Raw genomic sequence first — 22,081 nt, forward strand, 5'->3', positions numbered from 1 at the left:
CCTCGTACTTGGTACAAGGGTCTGGAACTTCACAATTGAGCTCCGTTATCAGGTGGGAGGGGTGAACTCCTTTGAAACGATTGGATCTGATTTTCACTAGTGTTTGATCGTGACATATGTAATGCCCCCGAGTGAGTGAAGCTTCATAACTCTTGGGAGCATTCCTTGCACATTCCAAGGCTTCAATTTTAATTTCTGGATATTTGGGAGCCGAGCCAGGATGGATTGAAGAGCTTCCATTTCGTTCGTATCCGTCGCCATTGCCAAACTACAACCCGCAAATCGGCGCAAATGCTTGACGTCGCCTACAACACCCGCCTCTCCCGCTCGCTGAATGGTAGGTAGAAAGTCAACCGATGTAACGCAGCCACTGAGGTCAGACCCAGACGTACATGAAGGGAAATGATAATTGACCGGAGTTTGCGGATGACTAAGGCCAGGCTAATGAGATATATCGTAAAACAATACTATATCCCTCCCTAATGGTTAATTTTGTAACAAGTAAAACACTGTGACACCAAATTGTGATGACACTGATGCACTGTGTTTTTATCTGACTAGAGACACAGACCAATAAGAACTCAAAGGCATATTAATGTCAAATATGGCCCTGAAGCACAGAGAGTTTGGTAATAAACTCTTTGGAGTGGTCGAGTTTAAAGACTGTTGTTTAAGGTCAGTGCATCTGGGCACTTGCATTTCTGCCCACACTTCATAAACCTTACAGAGATTCAGCGCTTACGTTTGTGTTTGATTCAATATCTGCAAACAAACCGGGCATAAAAGGAAAACATCCGGCTTCATTATTCAAAGATAATGAATGCACTCTATGCATTTCCTCAGCACATGCTGAAAGATGACTTATAGCACAGCTGTTACTGTTTTCTACAACGACTGTTTTGTACAGTATATTTTGTGGTGACACTTTTAGGAATTTCTGAATTATGCTGTGTAATGTCCCACCACATCTGTCAACCATTTTACTAAGATGTTATTGTAGTGAGGGACTTCCTTGGACGTACAAAATACAGATTTAGAATAGATTAGAATATAAAATGCTGCAGAAATTGTTGGACTTTCTTTTATCACCCAAAATAATGTTTATTATTCATTTAGTTACACATCTTCCAAGTGCAAATCTTACTTTGTTGTGTAAAGGGGTTGTGAAAGCTCCATCAGAGCATTGTCTTAAGAGAAATTGTGGGAAATATAAAAAAAGCGGAGCTATATTGTAAAAACAAATTATGTTCATACTAGTTTAATCCTTCATTCAAAGCAAAATCAAATGAAATGAGGATATAATAATTCAAATGGTTGAATTTAAATTTGTTGAAACAAACAAAAACAGATGAGCTATACCAAAAGTTTTAATTAGTTCGAGGCCACTGCTTACCATAGATGAGCACCACGGACTCCTCAATGGCATGCTGGTAGCTGAACTGGGAGTCGAGCAGAGCCCTGCTGACAAAGGAGCCGTAGAGGGTGGACTGGTACCAGCCCACATGCAGATGGTCAATGTTGACGTGACGCAGTGAACGCATCATCTCCATCTGGTATTGGACTGAAAGCAGAGAAAAAGACAGGAAACGAGGAAATGAGACAGAAGAATTAAATACAGAATTAACTTTGCTGAAATGAGGTTTCTGATTTTTTTTGTTTTTTCTTTTTTTGGAGCTGCTTGTATTTGGTGTCCATCTGGAAGATAAATAGTGTACAAACACCGTGGGCAAGGAAGCACGAAGATTACACAAACTATTAGACTTATGGGGAAAAAAAGAGCAACCAGAAAATGAAGCAAAAGCAAATGTTTCATCCTGTCTTTGAAGGAATAGCTGTGGCATTTTATCAGATATAGTTCAGCCGAGACCAAGAGCTGTCCCTTCATTATTTTAGCAAACCCATCCCCAGAGGAGAGAAGAAAAAAAAAAAATGACTGGATTAATACGGCGACAGGGCTCGGCTACAGGACACAAGGCCAGATGCATTAGCAGGAGAGCCATTTCATTACACCAGACACCACCTAAGGACACATGGCAGTGAATACACACAAGCCCTGCCTCGTCAGCTGTAAGTAACGGCACAAACAAGTGAGCAAAACAGCGGCTTTGTGCAGTCCACCTATGGGGAGCCCGATAAATCAGGGCCATATTGGGCAGCTGTGGCCCCCAAGACCCCGGCCTGTATAGCACATCCTTGTACTGCTGCGGCTGTTAACGAGAACAAACTGAATCGGGCCATGGCTGTGGTGGCAAAAAGATGAAGGGAAGGAGTGAAAATAAAAAAGCAATAATGGCGAGTAAAGCCAAATGGAACAAAGAAGTCTGTACTTGCTCTGAAGTCCGTATAACTGCAATTTTGCCAGTGTAAACCAGTTAAGTATTTGTAAAGTAGTCATATAGCCTAGGTTCATTCAAGAAGCATTTAATGTAAAATCAGGGGAAAGGCAAAGCCAAGGCCATGGTCAGGTAAGTCTCATAATCAGTGCTGCTCTAGAATATTTTTTATTTATTTTTTAAAGTCTGGATGAAAACACAACAACTTTGCTACTATTTATGTGCAATAATTTCACATTATAAAACTCTCAAGTGTTAAATTCAAGGAGATAAACAACTAAAAGTTCATAATGTTAATGAACACCTTTATAACTAAACTATAAATGCACTTACTGATCTATAAAATGTGAAAACTTTTGTAATGCGGCAAAATCGATGGGAAAAAAATACAAAACGCCCAAAAGACCAACACATTTTTCCTCGTTGCCGTTTGCTTCACAGCTTCTGCAGCACAAACAAAACAAAAGCCAATGATGCACCAACAATTAAACATTCGACTGAAGAGGGAGTACAGCGTGGGAAGGAGGGCAGCACTTACCAGAGCATCTTTTGGAATTAAAAAACACATCTGGGCGGGCGCGGGGAATGGTGCAAAGGCAGAGGACAGGCAAATAAAAATAGCTCGTTTCACCTTTTTTTTCTTTCTTTCAGGGAGGACTGAGCATTCTAATCTACCCGTTTAATCTCGCCTTTTATTTGGTGAGTGACGCAGTCAGTGAGACAAAGGAAAGCTGACAGGGTGGACTGAACAATGCAGAGGGCAATGGGTAAAAACCGGCCATCTCTGTAAAGGGAATTCAGAATGTAGAGCAATAACGGGGCATGCTCTCGTACACAAAAAGACAAACAAGGCACAGGTCAAGAATGAATTATTCATGAAACGGGTTGCTTCAAAATGTTTCAGATGGTTTACCTAATGGACTAAATTACTACCAGGTTTATTAATGCAGTGTTTGAGACAAATTAATGACTTTTCTGTGGCAAATATATATTCCAACTCACTTTAAAAGGAACAGGCCACCATTTTTCCGTACTGAGACATGTTCTTGCCTGAGCTTAGACGAGTTGATCATGTGTACCTGTCTGGTCTTTGTGCGTGCCTATCCCTCTCCCAATGTAATCCTATAGCTCCAAACAGGGGGGACGTTGGAAGCTACCAAGCTTTTTCATGGGCACGCACAAAGACCAGACAGGTAGGCATCAACTCGTCTAAGCTCAGGTAAGAACATATCACAGTATGAAAGAACTGTGTGCCCTCAGCCACGCAAAACGGCCAAAGATGTTGTTAGCATTTGGCCTCTCCCAGCATATTCCTATAGCCCCAAACAGGGGTGAAGTTGGAAGCGACCACGCTCTTCCACGGGCACAAAGACCAGACAGGTACGGATCAACTTGTCTAAGCTCAGGTAAGAACATTTCAGTATGTAAAAACGGTGGCCTGTTCCTTCAATAGTCATTAGTGAAGGTGCACACGTCACTTACAGTAACTACTTGGTCTGTTTATATGTTTAAAGACTAAACCAGCTTTTGTGTTGGTGCCCAATGATAAAAAGGTAAAATCACGATCTAATTTTTTGATATAGTTGTGGACATGATTTATGTTACACTCAGCTCCATCAGAGCCGAATAAACACTGACTCTAGAACACGGGGACAGGTGTGTAAAAAGTAAAATGAAATGAAATGAAGGATGTAAACTGCTTGAGTAGATCATATTTGCGAGGAAATTAGTATGCCGTTAAAAAAAAATATATATATCACTGAATTAATCTTACCAATAGTATTTTGTCTATTGTCAATTACATCTTCAAATATATTGTTATCGTGATATTTCTTTTTAAGATTTTAGGCCATATCACCCTGACCCGGCACACAAAAAAGTTTGAACGTAATGCTCATCCCGTAGTGGCATTACCAAATTCAAATTTGTATTGTTATACTTGACAGATCCGAGAATCAGAGAAAAAGAAGTGGTTTGACTTTAAAAGGTAACCCCAGAGTGTTCCTGTTTTCAAATGATGGCACATCAAGAAAATAAAGGTAAGAAAACTACACTCTAATGATGAGCTGTTGGAAAGTCCGGAAATCAGCAGCATGGACATTTTAACATGCAAGTGGACCAAAAAAAAAAAAAAAACACACACAATGAGAGCCAACGCCAGTGACAGACTGACTGTGTGTAGTTGCCCAGAGGCGGGCTGGCAGCGCACTTCATGTACACATTCCTCAAAGGAAAATACACAACTCTATTGAATCCATGTTCACACACTGTATGTCAATCAGTGTTGTACTTACCTCTCCAATGCCATTGATATGCGGACGAGCTACAGAGCCTTATCATTAGCAGGGAAATTGTGCACAAAACGATCCGTCTCTGAAGCACTAGCTGGAAGCCGTAAAGATTGACAAGTCGGGCAAAGAAACCAATCAGTTTGCTCGAAGGTCTTATTCAATAAAAGGGCACTTTTAAAAAACACACACTGCCTTTTGTTGTTAGTGTGCTAGAGAACGTCAGGGCATTTCATCATGAAGACACCAATAAGATGTCTCAAAAAGTTGCTTCCAGGTATGGCAATGAAAGAAAGTATCATTTGCAACTAAAAGCATCTTGAAATAAAACTACTATAGATTCAGTGTACTATAGTAGTTTCATATTCCAGCTAACCCGCAAGGAATTAAAATACACAGAATTCAGCATCTTAGAAAGGTGCACAAAAGTCCTTGAGTCGCCTCGTCTAAATCACTTCATTCAAGCTATTTCTGTCCATTTCAAATAACATGAGGTGAATAGAGACAGACTTGTGGATGAAAAGAAAGAAAATCTTATAAACTTGGAAAATAGCAAAAGGACAAAAGGGCTGCACATAAATGCAAGCCATTTACAACACAGTACTTCCCCCGTGATGCTGGGTCAAATGAGCCGACAGTGCAAACAAGCGATAAGGAGTCCACACAGGATGCACACAGACGGAAGATCGTGGAGCAACAAGGCATGAAGGAAAGAAACAGAAAAACTGGCAGAAATGTAGCTTTGGTGATTTGGGCCGGCGCATATTTTGTTTGTTTTCAAGGCCATTTACGGGGTCACAGCCTAAGAATGTTATGCCCTTGTCCTTCACACAAACAAGAATGTAGCAAATACGGTGGACATCTCAATCTGTGCCACAGTTTTGGTGCAATTCACTGCATGAGGAGACGAAAAATAAACAGTAAACATTATCAAGCACAATGAAATTATTCTCGTTCCAAATAAGGAATCAGCCCGACTCCAGAGGGCAGATAGCATTACACCAAAACAACCCCCTACACACAAAGTGGTAGATAGTGGAGACGGAGCCCATAGCCAAACGGAAGTCGGATGGGCTGAGTGAGAGGAGAGAGGGCTGGACTGTGGCGAATATCTCCTCCACTCACACATCTAAGGGGATCCTCTGAGCCGTGGACATGCCATCGGATCACCGGCTTGTTTGTTCATAAACCAAGAACACCACCTGAGAGATAGAGGCGACAGAGCAATCCCCCTGTCGTGAGAGTGAGACTGTGGGCTGGAGCGCGGCGGCAAAACACAGGAGAGCGGCGGTGGTGTTAAAGCTGGACGAGAGAGGAAACCAACAGCGACAGAAAGATTATATTTAAAAAGCACAATGCAGAAAACATTCTTGGGATGTCTGTATCCACATTTGTTGACTAAGTGCATTGTAAGTTGAATGATACTACAGCTGACAGGCGACATTTAATCAAACAATCAATCAACAGTCTTGTATTTCTCAACTCATTAGAGCTGAATCTGATTATTTTTGCAAATTAATTAGCACTGTGATTATTTTTTCAATTATGTTTTTTAAGCAAAAAGCATGAAAATTTGATTTTTGCAGAATTTTAACCCCGTGAAGCTAAAACTGCAGCCTGAAGACTTGTTGGAGGCAATTTTCCAAACCTAGAAGTTTCTTTTATCAACAAATATTCATTGGTTTGATAACAATTATTAGTGATAAAACCTCATTTATTCTAACAGTGAACCACAATTCACCATATTAGATGCTTTGCAGCCCTTACAATCCTGTTTGCCTAGCCTTACTTCCCTTCAGTTTTAATTATGACAAAATCTAGACAATAAAAAAAATTACATTTGTGTGTGTTTTTATTGCATCAGAATAATAAGAATTATAAAAAGAAAGCAAGTTTTCCAAGAGGCTCGTTATACTCTGGCAATATTGTGCACAAATTCAACCTTTTACTTTTTTTTAAAACAGAAAAGATTATTAAACTGTACCCGGGTGCACTTTGTCAGGAGGTCTGACATTTGTATCAAGAAAAAAAAATCTTCTACGACCGAATGTTTGCAAGACTGTAATATCCGATGGACATAAGCCGGCAAATAGCCAATTTAACAATGCCATCAAGGTACGGAAGTGGGAGCATGCGCCGCTACTTGCTATTCCTCGCTCATTTCTGCTGCTCCTGCCGACTCGCTGATCAATCAATCTGGTCCCGAGGCCAGACAGGGAATGAGTCTGCCCATTCCCCCGGCGCTGCTTGACTCTGCGTGTGTGTTTGTGACAGCGATAGGACATTGGATAGTGGGCATGTGTAACAGAGGCCAATACTCTCAGTGTATAAGCACAGACTGTACAAGAGACAGAAGTGGATGGAAATGGACAGACGAGTGCTGAGATGGGCTGAAGAACGGTACGTCATGATCAAAAGAGGAGGGGATAGTGGACTGTGGGACAGCTTTTAGATGAGGCTCGAGCAGAGGCATGGTCCGGTTTCCACTGGAAAATTTACAAAAATAACTGTTGTTTTGGACGTGTTATCCGGACATTTCTATTCAAAACAAACTTGGAACTACAGCAAATAAAAGGCTAGTTACAAGCACATTGATAAAGTGACGTTAAAGGAATATGCCACCATCTTTACTGAGATATGTTCTTACCTGAGCTTTGACGAGTTGATGCGTACCTGTCTGGTCTTTGTGTGTGCGCCCAGATAGACCAAAGACGTTGTTAGCAATTAGCCTCTCCCAGTATATTCCTATAGCTCCAAACGGGGAAGTTAGAAGCGACCAACCAAATTAAACATGTCGATAAGCCGATAAAAAGAGGTATTATATTGTCAGGCATAATAAGGAGCACTTCGACTTTACTGCGCGGGCGTCGGATATTACAATATAGTACCCGTTTTTATCCGCTTAGAAAATCGACATGTTTAATTTTGTGTAACTATACTTCGATCGTGTGACTTTTCACATAACTGTATTTAAATAGTGAAAATGTGGAAGAACTTGGTCGCTTCCAACTTCACCCCAGTTTGGAGCTATAGGAATAGGCTGGGAGAGGCTAAATGCTAACAACATCTTTGGTCTTTTTGCGTGACAGGTACGCATCAACTCGTCTAAGCTCAAGTAAGAACATAAATCTGTATGGAAAAACAGTGGTATATATCTTTAACATTTTGTCATATTATCCAGCCCCACCTCAATTTAAAGAAGTTTGGCAGTGTCCAGTTTGGTTAACGATACTAAAACACCAACATATTTATAACTATGTGAATGATATTTTCACATTTTTCACATACAGCCCATTACCTAGCAAGAGTGAAATGTGTATAGAGTTATGATACAGAGGAAGTATGCAGCTGCTGGTGTGCTCCGAGGATACCGTACTCTGTATTCACTGTCTAAAGCCAGTGTTTGGGATGGGGGGTGTTTATCTGGCAGCATTGTTCACCTTGGGTCATAATGTTGGGAATCATAATCAAGCAGACATTATATATGCGTGTGCCTCCGCTCGGAGTCGGACAGATCGTCTATACGCTAACACTCTGTGACACCAGAGGTGAACTTTGTTGGACCTTGCTCGCTGCTGCGGGCCACAACATCTCAGTGCGTCTGGGGTGATGTGGACATATGCAGCGCTGAATGAGAGCGTGGTCAAATCTGTGCGTCGCTACACATTTTAGACAACACCTTGACAAGCGATGTGGCAATGGCCTGAAAAGTATATCTTTACAAAAAGGGATTACCTTGCAAAAAGAAGCTAAAGAAAAGTATGTAACTTGAACAAACCAAATCAGAGTTACAAGTTTAAGTTATTTGATCGGCTGATATTAACTTTAAGGGTCTTGATTGTGTCGCCATAAAAATGTAGAATACTCCCCGTAATAATGCAGTGAAAATCAATCAACAGCAGTGGCGTAGAAGATGACAGAGAATGTTGAGCTAGAATTGCAGGGCCATTAAAAAAGGACTGTCCAACCACACCTCCCATGAAAATGCCCACCGAAATTGTCCACCCCTTGCCTGAATATAAAGGGAGGATTAGAATGACGAGCATTAATGGGCTATTGATCGAGATACAAAGTCCAAACAACGCAGCAAGAAAAATGTGCAACTCCGTTTAAAGCATTTTTAGAAAACTAAATGAGTATGTGAAGGCATTATCTGAACCAAGAAGCAGTAAAGTCTGATTACATGTATTACGTGATTGATATCGAACATAAATATCAATATTATGTCTTCATTTCATTTTGTTTCATTTTATTGAAGCAGTTGCATTATTTACAGAGCACACACTGTATCAATGCAAGATTCACAGTGTGGGGAGCCCAAAAGCAGAAGGCTGAAATAGAGCTCAGACTGTAGCTGTGTCACAATTTTCTTTTTACCCATTTCCAATTCAGACAAGCATCCTCGACTTGGCTATACACTAAAGCTGAACCAGAGACTTGAGAAAGTCAATTCCGATGTTTGAGGAAGAACCTTTCATTATACATTCAGTATGTTAACAAAATGTACTGAAGAACTAAATAAACCAGGGCAATAAATTACATTAAAGGTCCTATATCATGCAAAATCGACTTTTTAGAGCTTTTAGCCATGTTGTTATGCTATTTCCTTATCAAAAACACCCCCAGAGTGGTTTGTGGCTTCATTCACGCAGCTCTCAGTAACCCTCCTGAATCCTGCTCTCTGAGCAGCTGCTCCTCCCTCTCCTGGTGAACGACTGACCTGCTCCGTTGGGACGTCACAGCGGAACGGAAGTGCTCGGCGTCTGTAATGCAATGTCTTGCAGCCTGATTTTAATTTGTAGAATAGCTTTTTCATTATTTCTGTCGTAAGAGAGAAACAAAGAGAAAAAAATGAAAAAAATAATAATAATTAAAAAAAAATAAAAAAGGACGTGCCCGAGGTGCTTCCAGGTCAGCTGAAGCCTAAACAAACACATCCCGTCTCAGGATCAGCGTCTGAACAGATCAGTCATGTTTGCGCTGCAGCTGTGAAGATGGAGCTCGTTGTCACCTACTCTGGACACACCTGTTCTTTATTCTTACCTAACGATCATGTCACGGAGAAAAAGAAGCGCGTTTGGCTACGAGGACGGGAGTTTATTCAACCTTTTTCAAGAAGAGACCACTCCTCAGAAGCTGTTTTTTTCTCCGGGATTCAGCGACTATCAGCAAAATAGTGTTTTTCTGTGACTGTCTCTGATGGATGTTTGGTGAACCTTCACCTCAATCAAAGTGGATTAAATTTTGTAACCAACGCGAGTCCCATAATGTAAACAGCGATGGACCAGAGCGGTGAGTCAATCCAAGCGCGTGTTAGCTTGTGTGTTAGCCATTTATGAAGCTGTGTTGCAGATGTCAACTCCGTAAAACTGCATCGTGAAGTAACTTCACTTATAGGCCATATGCAGTTTCCCCACGTGACGTCTGTTTATTTATATTACGGTAAAGTTGTATGAGCGGAGAGAGGGGGCGGGGCTAACTGAATTGAAGCGTTGTGTCTCCAGAAAACACTTATATTTATCACAAAAACGAGTGCTCCATAGTGGTAGAGGTACAATATATCATATAAATGCCTATACTTAACTTTGGAATGGCTAAAATAGCATGATATAGATCCTTTAAATTCACTTGCTGATTAATCATACTGAACATGTATGAAAGAGCAGCAAAATGTTTGCATATAATGCCCAGTTTGAAATAGTGATCCCTGGGCATTAACTGGGCGTGAAGAGGCCGGGTAAGCATCTTGCGGGTTAAGAGTGTGATGGTCGCTTTGAGGCACCACTTAACGCAGCTGATAATAAACAGCCCGCTTCAAGATATTCTAAGCAGGGAATTAAAATGAGCTTTTATAAGACAAGAGCAGCGTCCGTGTTAACAAGCTATCAATTACCCAAATAGAACAGTCCCTTAAACTCTTTTAAGAAAAAGGCTTAAGACTAGCTTTTCTCATCTCTGAATTTAATTTGCTGGCCAAGCACATTAAATGGCCCACATAATACACACGGCTGTGTCTCTAAGAGGGAGAAAGCTCTGTACAACAAGGCAAAGCTCAGTTCTGACATCACTATTGATTTTCAGGGGTCAATATGTGGAGAAAGGATGAGAAGCCGTGCGATGCGAAAGGTTTAGTTAGCATGAATAAATACAAGACTGCAGTACACGCCGGATCGCTGCTACCAGCCGGGTGAGAGAAATCTAGATAGTTGGATAACAAACTGACTTGGGTTTGATTTTGCATTTGCCAAGTGAAACTAAATTAAACTCAATCCAAAGTAAAATGAAGCTTAATGAGAACAGGCAAGGAGGCACAACTTTCACAAACGTTTGAAGGTTCTTCTTGAAAATTGTTAAAAACCTCTTTAGTGCCACATATGTATCACGTGCTTTATAACCCCATTTCTACATAAATACGTTTGTTATACGTTTGTCTTTAGTTTTCCCATGTACTACCATTACAAGCTTCAAGATGCTTCTTCAGTCTCTCCGTGCCATTGATTCTAAAGAAATCCAAGAACAATATCTTGTGTAGTCAAGGTCAGATGCTGCAGATGTAAAGCAGCAGATATCGTCCTCGTGTCACGGCAGTTCGCGGCTCCGTGCGTTTTGTCTATCGGCGGAAGGGAGCGGTGATGAATGTGGGACTTGTCGGGAAGTAAATGGTGGTATCGAGTTGTGGTCCGGGCCGCGGTGTCAGGAGAGGCACAGGGCTAATTTTCAGCAGCACGGCTATAATGGGAATGTGTGTGTGCCTTTTTGTCGAGAGCGTCACTGTTTGTTTGAGCGTGCCCACTATGCTCCGCGTTCCACCTGGCACAGTGGATTAGGTGCAATTAATCTTAGTTAACCAAGGGCTGCATGGAGCTGTCTGGCGGACACGTGCGTCCACATGAAAACACAAGAGCCCGGGACGCGGACAGCCGCACAAGCGAACGCGGGGAAGGAGGGCGGCGGGCGCAAAGCGAGGCAGCTGCTGTGGTTGGACTACTTCACCATATGCACTGTTGACAGGGCCGCTTGTCACTCGGCTTTGTTTTCATAGAGTGAATGGGGAGATGATGGAGAGGGAAATGATGTGTGCCTGCTTGTTTGCTCACATGTGCTCCGTGCCAGTTCGGTTTTGCAGAGACGGAAAAGGGAAGAGAATCCACTTGATGCACATGCCAGGGCACCTTTACATCTAGTCTGAAACAAGGGAGTACAAAGGGAATGCATAGAAAGAAGAGGAACGCAAGGAGAAAATCAAAATAAAACTTATCAAAAGATTGCCACTGCAAGAATATACTACGGTGAGAACTGCCATGAACGGTGACACATGCGACTTCCAGGTTGATGAAACTAGAACAATTGAATTCAAAACACAAAAGATAGATTTCAAGGCCAACAATAACCCTGTCGCTGTGTGCCAGGAGTCACAACGTATAGAAATGTTTCTGTGCGGGTTTGTCCACCTGTAGGACCCGAAATAAAAAGGATGATTGACAACTGAAATGACAAATCAGACTCACAGGAAGGAAGTGAATCAGGCAGCGGCTGGCACGGACTCGCTTTTCTGAAACTCGACTTTGTGGATGTCAGACTGAGTGACAGGAGAAATGTGGAAGCCATCATAAGCCTGAGATTTTATCCGTTTACTTTACCAACCGCCACAAATAACCACCAGTGTTGCGCATGTGTTGCACCAATAATTGTTATCTCTGGAAATAAAAAAAATAAAAAAAGAGTTAACAGAAAATGGCGAAGCTAACATGTTTGTCTGTTTTGCTCTTTCATTTTTATCAGCATTCTCTGCAGCTAATCATCCTTGCTCACCCTGATTTGCATATCTATTTGGCACAGCTTTTTTTCGGCAGATGCCCTTTCTGACGCAAACCTCTCCATTTGTGCTTTGGACCAGTGTCCAGATTGAGCTATATTGGTCACTAACAATTCCATGGTGTGTGTGTGAGAAAAGAATTCAGGCTTACAATATCTGCCCCCGTAGAGCAGAAACTAATTATTCAGGTTATGTACGGCAGCACCAGATCGTGTTGTGTTGCCTTTGCAAAGAAAGATATGTCAATGGTCATTTTGTTTTTTCTCTTCTTTTAATATTGATTTGCTTATTGTTTAATTTTAGTACTATTGGTTTGTCAATACTTTACAATTGGATAGTCTGCCCTTAGTTGCAGCTATTTAAGATGGTGTTGCTGGGTTTATTCTATGTTGCATTGGCAACAATGAAAATTAAAAGCTTTATTTATCCATTTGTTTCATACAAATTTGTAGTCTGCCTCGAGTTAATATTTGAGTGGCTCCGTGTGGGCAGCTGTAATTTCTTGAATATTGCAACAACAATATTACAATACTCCACTAAACCATTTCAAAACAGCACATTCCACCCCACTAAAAATCAATCGGATGCAATTTGAGTAAAAATTATTCTGATATTAGGAAGATTGCAGCTAATTCATCAATATATTGTGCCGACTCTGGAAGGATCAATCCTTGGTCTTTTCTTGCAACACCGACTTTTTGTAGAGTCATATTTGGCCACATCAGCCTCCACAGTTGCTTTCCTCATTCGCGTTAACACTATAATGCTGACTGGACTCCTCTCTGTTTGGTTAACGGTTTCTGTGCCTGGGCGTCTCCCTCACAACGGTTTACTTTAGCTGTCCATCTTGTGCTGTTTCCCCTCTGCTCTTCTAACTCTTAATCTTTTGCTTGGTTGCTCTCATATTCACTCATAACTTCTCCTCTGCTCCATCATCTCCTGTCCTTCTGGTCTGCGCTTCCCTTTTTCCCCTCCTCATTCCTAGCTATCCCGGGCCTTTCATTTTTCTAGTCTGTCACATCGCTCCTGCTGTTCCTGCTACCTCTCACCCTCCCCCTGTTAGTCCCTGCAGCCCACCTGGATTAGCAGCCGTCGCCGGTAATGCATTCTGACCCTTCTTTTACGCAGCAGCCCCCGCCACACACAAAACTTAATGTGGGCCAGAGTCGTGATGAGACAAAGGAGCGGATGAATAAAACAGTGGAACTGATGGCGCTGGTGACGGCACCCGGGGGACCCACACTCTTGATTTATTACTCGGGCTGCGCATTCAAAAGCAGACAGAGCGCGGCTAGCTGCTAACAGCCCGCCTCAGATCTCCGCTGCAGCCAACCTCGGGAAGCTTAGATAGAGAGATAAAGATGGGAAAAGAGAAAAGGTGAGAGACTGGAAACACAAGCGGCAAACACAATGAGAGTGTGGATTTATTTCTTATTTTCAAGTCGGCCGGGAATAAGGCTGGAAGATTCATTGCAAAATAATCTGAATTAATTGTTGGAATTACCAAATCGCAAAGACTGCAATTATTTAGGTATAGTTAATCCCAAACTAAATATCCTGTCTTCGTATAACGCGGTATCCCTGTTTAGTTGAGGCCTGTACAAAATCAAATCAATGTGATTCTTGCATTTGTATATAGCAGTTTATATTTCAGTCGTTTGATATTTTGAGCTCCCATGAAAGTGCACTGTAATGTATGTAGGTTTTCTTGGAAAACATACATTTAAATGGCATTCCTTGTCAGAACAATTTTAATTTGATATTGCTCCAAAAGTCTCATACCTTGTAATAAAATTTAACACTGCATATTCCCGACAACCTTTCACTACAATACCATCTACCATCAAGTGTTTGTAGGTAGGGCTGCCGCGATAATCACATTTATCGCACACCGCGGTAGGGGCAGTGAAATTACATTAAATCTTTAGCAACCGCGATCACCAGCATGTGTTTTTATTGACATTTTGAGAGACACTGGACGGGAGGTCTGAGATTGGAGTCTACACAGGAAAATGCACCTGTCACTAGCTTTTCCATAATAAATTAACACCAATCTGCTACTTTACAACCTGGGGAAGGCAAAGACGTGTGGTCACAACTTTGTTGGCCGTTTCATTTACAGACACGCACAGTTAAACTTCCACTAAGTCACTGAAACATGTCCTACATTTGTGTCTGACTTGGTTCATGACAGTCGATGGTTCAAAGCCGCTCTCTCCTGCTGCACCCGCAGCCCCGTGCGCACGGCTAACCTCCCCTAAGTTTTGGTCGAATTGAGGAGAAAAAAAATTGCTTTTGTCGATTGGCTCAGTGCAGAAAGACGAGAGGAGAGCTGTCTGTGAACGCAGACGCTGGGATGCTGAGAGGTTCAGAAGGCAACAACAGGCCTGGAGTCATGAGCAAAACAATCTCCAACAGAGATGACAAAAATAAGAATAAAATATAAACATACTCTAATAGTGTGTATTTTACAACGCTATCTAAGATTTTGACTAATGTGGGTCTATTTCTTTCTGCATTTTTGACAATTTCCCATAACGTCACATACGGTATGTGACGCTATGGGAAAGACGCAAAATTAGCTTACAGCACTTTTGGACTTTCTCTTTTGGCAGAGTCAAAGATGTAAATAAATAGCTGAATTTCAACTTCAGATGAGATTAACTATGAGGATGTAAGTTATGGCTACTTTTTGCGTGTTTCGAGTTGGATCTGTACAAGTTCAGGACTGACAAACAGCGTTGTCTTCTAGCCTGGTGAGACCAGAATGATTCCCCTCTATATTTTTTTATACAGAGGGGGACCAGTCTTGAACCCCGCCCCCAGTGCGGCATCAGGAAAATGACAACGATCCCGTGCAATCAGATACGCTTATTTGCATCAGTTGTTGTTCACGAGCTGCGTCACTCACGGGGCGCGAAAGTCCCCTCAATACCAATCTTTGAACAGCGCATGAGAGACAGGAAGAGCGCGTCTCCAATCGGCATCATAGCATAGGAACTGTTAACCTTATTATGACCTATAAATTGCCACAATAGTGCATAAGCATTTAGGAATCATAGTAAGCAAGAATAATGGTGAAAATTGCCGCACCTCTTACTGTAATTTGCCAAGGCTCCTGCAACGTCCCCTTGCTGCTGTTTTCTTATGAATATTACTCCCCCAATTTTTATGCATTAGCTTATATAAACTAATGAGCTTAACCACACTTCACCGCAAACCGCGGTATTGAGGCTCGTAATATCAACCGCAGGTAAATTCCTTCACCGCGGCAGCCGTATTTGTACATGTACCTTTAAGGGTGGCTGACGAGTGATTTTTAATTAGGCTTAATAGGAGAGAGCAAGGCAAAATGGAGGGAATCAATTTCTCATTTGGGGCATGTGGAGTGATCTATTGAAGAGCTGACCCAGAGAAAGACCTTATCAGAATACGAGTAGGCCAAGTTTCAAAATACATAAACGCGGGTAGGCATAAGGAGGAGTGCAGAGGCACATTTCTTGGAGGAAGCATTTTTAATCCCCTTGACTTCAATTAACCCGCTGTGGAAACGTCTGCCACTGACGACGATTACTGCTCAGGAAACAAAGAACTAACCTTGCTGGAACCTACAGCAGAAAAATACTGATGTGATTGGCCTTGATTAGTTTGTCTTGCTTTTTGGCTCCCACTATTTTATCTAAACTTGGGAAATCATTTTTTTTTTTATGAAACATTCCTAAACCATGATATGACTATAAATCAATATGCAAGCAGTTATAGAAAGCTTGTGGCTGAACGCTTTGGTGAAGACCTGCACTAGATGGAAGATAGCACCATCTGTGGTTACCAGGTTCTACGTAGACCAGACCTGGGCAAACCCTGGCCTGGCATTTTCTAAAGGCACTTTGAAGGCGCATTCGTGACTTATTCACAACGCATTCGCGCCGCAATCGCACCCGTTGAGTAGCAGAGTGTTGGTGCCGTGACGATCCCATCCCAGAGCGCACTCAGGCTCTGCATAAGGACCACATGCATCGTGTTTTGAAAGTCTGTGTGGAGGATTCGCTGTCGCTGAGGCAGGATTCCTAACAGAACATGGAGGTGGACAGCATGTTTATCTGCATTTCAAGTTTAAATGGGGCTAAGCAGCGACTCAAAGGCAAGGGACTGTCGTTGTGGATGTATTTGCAAAGTGAATAAAATAATGTCTTACTAATTAAGTGCATCGCTTCCTTTCCCCTTTGACTCCTTCACATTTCTCACAAACTCCGCTTGAAATGTGAAGAGAAGCACAGAAGTGCTTTCTGTGCGATGGTAAAAGTTAACGAATATGAGAGCGGCTGAAGTTGAATAGGCCTAAATAATGATGCACACACGTGCGCGCTTCCCAGTGCAGTGTCACTGTCATTTACCGCTGAGTTTATTGGCCTGGTTTGCATTTACATTTGATCATGTAAACCTGGATCAGCACGGTACGGCACAGTAGCGCAGCTGTTAGCACTTGTGCTTCACAACTAGAAAGTCCCGGGTTTGACTCCCACCTGGACGGGGCCGTTCTGTGCGAAGTTTGCATGTTCTCATCTGCGTAGAATTCCTCTAGGTACTCCAGTTTCCCCTAACACTAAAAACATGTACAATAGGCCAGGAAGAATGAGAGTGTGTTTGAGAAAGTGAGTGTGGACGATGGATGGAAATTAGCACAATACGGTGTGGCGTGTTTACATGCATGAGACCCATGTTCATTAAGATGTACTGTCTGGCACCAAATAAAGCAATAAATAAGAAATCATTATTTTATTTCTAAAGTTAGAGTTATTGTTGGTGCGACTCTGACTCCATTCAGGCTTCTCATGTGGCCCCTTATGAACATGAATTGCCCACCCCTGGCTGAGACCAAAGGAGACTAATATTTAGTTATTTTCAGGAGACCGGTTACCCAACTAATTACAGTCTGTGCTATTTTGCAAAAATTCAGATCGTTTTTGTTTTGATTGCGATTACTCATTCAGCCACAGAAATCTTCAAAATACACGTAATGTTCTTTTGGGTTTATGAGTACGTCCCTTACCAAAATAATACAAGGCAGCACAAAAGCTCCTTCTTGAGCCAGACTGTCTCCATTGTAAATGTGCTTTCTTTGATATCACAAAATGTGTCTGGAATATAAATAATGAAAACTTCTGCACCAGACGCAAGTAGGTCTAGGAAAATGAAGAAAGCCAATACAGACTCATGACAATGATGAAGGGGCAAACTGGATACATGACAAAGTGTAGTTTCCAAAGAACACAATTAGAAAGCAAAGCAGAAATATTCACCAATTCTTCACCAACTCAGCACAAAACATGACTGCAATAAAGAAAGGTTAAAGTTAAAACAGCAACCCAAACAAAACACAATCACAACGACTAATGAGGCAATAATGTCTGGCAACAGTTCATTTTAAGATCCTATTCCTTGTAGGAATAGGTTTGATATATTGGCCGGCTGATATAGCGGGTCGTTCTTAAGGTATTTTCAATGTCAGCTGATATCTCAGAAACCAAAAGTGATAGAGACCCGTTTTTGCACCAGAAAGAGTTCAGACAGCGCTTTAAAATGCACCCTCCCACAACTTCTTTGGCCTCAGGGGAGCAGAGAAACATAGCGGTGCAAATCAGTCACAAGTTTGTATACCTATTTAATTTATTTATTTATTGTAGTCTTTTGCGTATAATTTTAGAACCAGAACAGATGGAGACTTACCCTTTTTGTTTTGGAATCTACTGATTTTTGTTTTTCAAACAAACTCCCTCTGAAGTACCTACTAAACATCAATAAATGGCACCCCCTGCTGTCACAGTTCAAAAATGACACATTTAGAAGCATCATACACAGGATTATTGACCAGAAATGTTAAAATTTGGTCAAAAATATCAGCGGAGCATATCTTATATATCGGCCAATCAAAATCCCCAATAATCGGCCTTAGAAAAATCCACATCAGTCGACCTCTATTACATATACTTGTATATATATTTCTATGATTGAAACTTTTACTACAATAACAAACGTTAAAAAATTTACATCAAATTAAATTACTTAAAATATCGGCCTGTATAACGGCTATCGGCCATGCTAACCCTCTTCAAACGGGTATTAGACCCCAAAAATCCAAATCAGTCGGGCCCTAACTCAAAGTCTTAGTATTAGAGTAGGGGTTAGCTTAACCCTAACCCTATTGTCATTCATTATACACCTATAGTCTTCTGTAACACAAACTAGACAGGATTAGTCTCTCTTTGCAAAGCACTTCAGAGCACTCTCATGCAAAAGACAAAGAAAAATAATGGATACACATCTCCACTCTCTGCTTTAAAGGAATCACTATGCAGCCCCTGAGGCACCTCTTACTCACCGAAAGAAAAGAATCAATGGCATCATTCATCCTATGATGCAAACATGCAAGGAATAAATATCATTTTACCGATTATGTAAACACAACAGAGAACATGACGCTAAAACCTCATTGGATACACCTCTCTAAAAGGGCAACTGTCAATAGAGAGAAGGCATTGTTATTGCTACTGATGAGGATATTTTGACATGCTACAAGTGTTGGCCTGGGTATACTTGACAACACATTTGCTGTCCTTGATACCAGTGACTAGCACCAAAAATTTTGTGGAAATAAACTGAGCTTCACTCATTTATTTTTTGAGGGGTTTTCACCAGATGCCACGTTATGATTTTTCATCACAGCGACGCTTTCCCTCTATCTTCTGGCCAATTCATATTTACTTCAATAGGAAGTTTGTGTAGCTAATTGGTTTACGCAGTAGATTCCAACAGTGGCAGCAGGAGTGACAAAAACAACAAACACACACAAAAGAGAATGCCAATCACGCAATTCAACGCAGTTACTCACTACAGGTCGTTTATAAATCAAGAGTCGGGTTCCCCGTCGCTTTAATTAAGCGTCTTGTTAAAAGTGGAAAGGTTTTAGTCCTGTTAGATACTTCAAGTCAAATGTCCCGGCCCAGATAAGAACACACACTTTTCTTTAAAGCCTGTGCTAAAACACTTCTAATTACTGAAAAGGACACTTCGGGGGAAAAAAAACTCTCCTAAAGTTGTTTGTTTCAACAGTTTGACAACTGTTGGGTTATCAGGGCCAATACGACACCCAGGCGGAGGCTGGCAGACACTACCCCCTGTCCTGGCCAGTTGGCTTGGAGGACAAAGACAGCCAGCAGGAAGAGCCCAATGCAAAACCGCAAACGTCTACACTACACAGACACAGGGGAAGTGGTTATGTTTAGGATCCATTTCAAGTGCATCTTATATTAGATTTGTCAGCAGGGCCGCCATCACTACAGTGGGTAATCCCCATATGCAGGCAGAATAAAATCACGATCAATTTTCAATTCTCTATCCATTGTCAGTGATTCCTCACAGTCATCCCACACAGAGCAAGGGAAAACCATTTCCTCAACACCATTTCCATAAAATTAATGTTTTATTTCTGGGACACAATTATCCTGACAAGACACTGGTTTGCTTCTTACATCCCGTCTCTTTCATACACTATATTGCTTAATTAATCCTCCTATGGTCAGGGCCAGGACGGAGGGAGGATTTGAGGATAGAGGGACCAGAAAGGAAGGATGAAAGACGGGATGAGAACATGCACTCAAGGAAGGAAGCAGAATTAGTGGCTGCCTACAAGAAAGACAAGAATGAAGGGAGGTGGGTGGCTTGTACCTGCAGTGAGTTAGAGACGAAAAAGAAAGAGAATGTCGGAAGGTGGGGGCAGGGAAGGAGTAGGCTAATTTTGTTCTACCTTCAGGACACCTCCTCCTGCTGCCGAGCTCAGGTGACACTGCCGGAATATCAAATGCACTAACCAAAAGTGTCAGAGAGAGCTGGGCCGCTGTAATGCAATTTCTCTTCACAATAAGCAGAAAATCAATCAACACATCAATATGAAGCCTCCATGTGAGAAGAATCTGATTGTTTTTTATAACATTCTTCCCTCAAGGTTGTGGAATATTCTTAAACAAGTATGGCTTCAAAACGGCGGCACGTGTGTGGAGTTTGCATGTTCTCCCCGTGTCTGCGTAGGTTTCCTCTGGGTGCTCCGGGTCACCCTACCACAACAGGCCAGAATGAATGCAGTGTGTGAATGAGTGAGTGGTTCCTTGCTGCAATGTGCTTTAAGTGCCTAATGTAGGTGGAAAAGTGCTATACAAAATTAAATTGAGACCATTGACCATTTAGTTTAACATGTAGCTACATTGCCTTGCTATGAGAACTTGACCATAAGGATTACTATGTAACAGTTGGAGTGAGCCAAAGGGAGTCTATAATATGAATGTGCAACAAGCTTGAAACAGTGAGGGCTACATCAAACATAATGCGCATGGGTCGCCCCCTACAGACAAAACAATGATCATATTGATTTATTAACAAGTGGATTTAATTATATCGCTCACAGCATCTGTTAATCTGGAAGAGTATAGGATGCCGTGCACTTTCTCCTTCAGCTATGGCAACATCTGCTATAGCATCCAATAGGAATGCAACAATTCACCTTTTTTCATGATTTGATACTTATGTCGATAAGGTCATGGTTTCGATTCGATTCAATACATTTAATGTGCTGAGTAAGGAATACAAGTCCCGTTTTTTCTCCAAATAATTTCTCAAGCAGAATTAGTCTATTTGCTGCGTTCTTGTGCAAAATATTTAAATGCTTAGCTCGTTAGACTATTAAAAATACTGCATTTAAGTTTGCCTTTTAGTTTAGCTTATTTGAGCTTCGAACATTCTTTTCATGTAGAATTCACAACATTACGCAGTAATGGAAGCTCAAAAATTAGTGGGCCAAAGCAAGGAAGCTTACATGCAGATAGCCCATACTCAAAATTCTATACTCAAGTTATGTATTTTATAGTAACACATGCAAGCTAAACACATTCCCCAAAGGGGCACTACTAATAACATAGACATTGACATTACTTTGATATGTGACACAGCTTATTCCTTCCTGAGGTTGCCAGATAACGTGCTCTGAACAATCATTTTAATGGGGTTGGGCCATATCGTATCGTATATATCGTTGTCGTGATATAATTTTTTTAATCATTGTAATTTTTTTATATCGTTGTGGACACAATGTAAAGTGAAATGGAGGATGTAAACTGCTTGAGTTGATGATATTTGTGAGAAAATTAGTATGCCGCTAAGAATAATAAAAGAATGAAACACCTTTGCACTAATCTTCTCAATAGGCGTAAGGCTGGGATTTTGTCCGTTGTCAATATCATCAAATATATCGTTATCGTGATATTTATTTTTCTATATTGTGATAGAGATTTGAGGATATATCGCCCTGCCCTACTTTTTAATGTGATCTACTGTTTCCAATTGTGTTTATCGGAGATGATTTTGGCCGTGTAACTTTTTGGAATATTTCACAAATGTAATTATTCCTTCATGTTTATGGCCTGGATTTGAGTGAGGCACAACATGCTAATTTTATGGCTGCACCGTTGTTCTTTGTTATGTGATAAAAGGATGATTTAGTTAATAAGCGCTGGAAAAGTCCCAGTTTTAGACCAGTTTGACAAGACGACAACAACATCATTGAGCCATTGAGTCCAATCAGAGATCACCCTTCC

The 22,081-nt window shown here is 41.3% G+C and overlaps 2 protein-coding genes across 2 annotated transcripts in view; one reads left to right on the forward strand and one right to left on the reverse strand.

Moving 5' to 3' along the window:
• The window catches only part of eomesb (eomesodermin homolog b), a 383,568-nt gene extending 372,834 nt beyond the window's left edge, over nt 1-10,734 (forward strand). The window contains exon 9 of the mRNA XM_079562153.1: nt 10,723-10,734. The gene's annotated coding sequence lies outside the window, so the exon portion shown is untranslated. The remainder of the gene's footprint in view (nt 1-10,722) is intronic.
• Nucleotides 1-22,081, reverse strand: part of LOC306967226 (eukaryotic translation initiation factor 3 subunit H) — a 63,391-nt gene that overhangs the window by 30,818 nt on the left and 10,492 nt on the right. Inside the window, exon 3 of the mRNA XM_079562156.1 lies at nt 1,394-1,561. Within this exon, the coding sequence (XP_079418282.1) occupies nt 1,394-1,561 (168 nt within the window). The remainder of the gene's footprint in view (nt 1-1,393; nt 1,562-22,081) is intronic.

The sequence above is a fragment of the Gobius niger genome, assembly GCF_951799975.1.
Source record: "Gobius niger genome assembly, chromosome: 8".
Taxonomy (NCBI): Eukaryota; Metazoa; Chordata; class Actinopteri; order Gobiiformes; family Gobiidae; genus Gobius; species Gobius niger.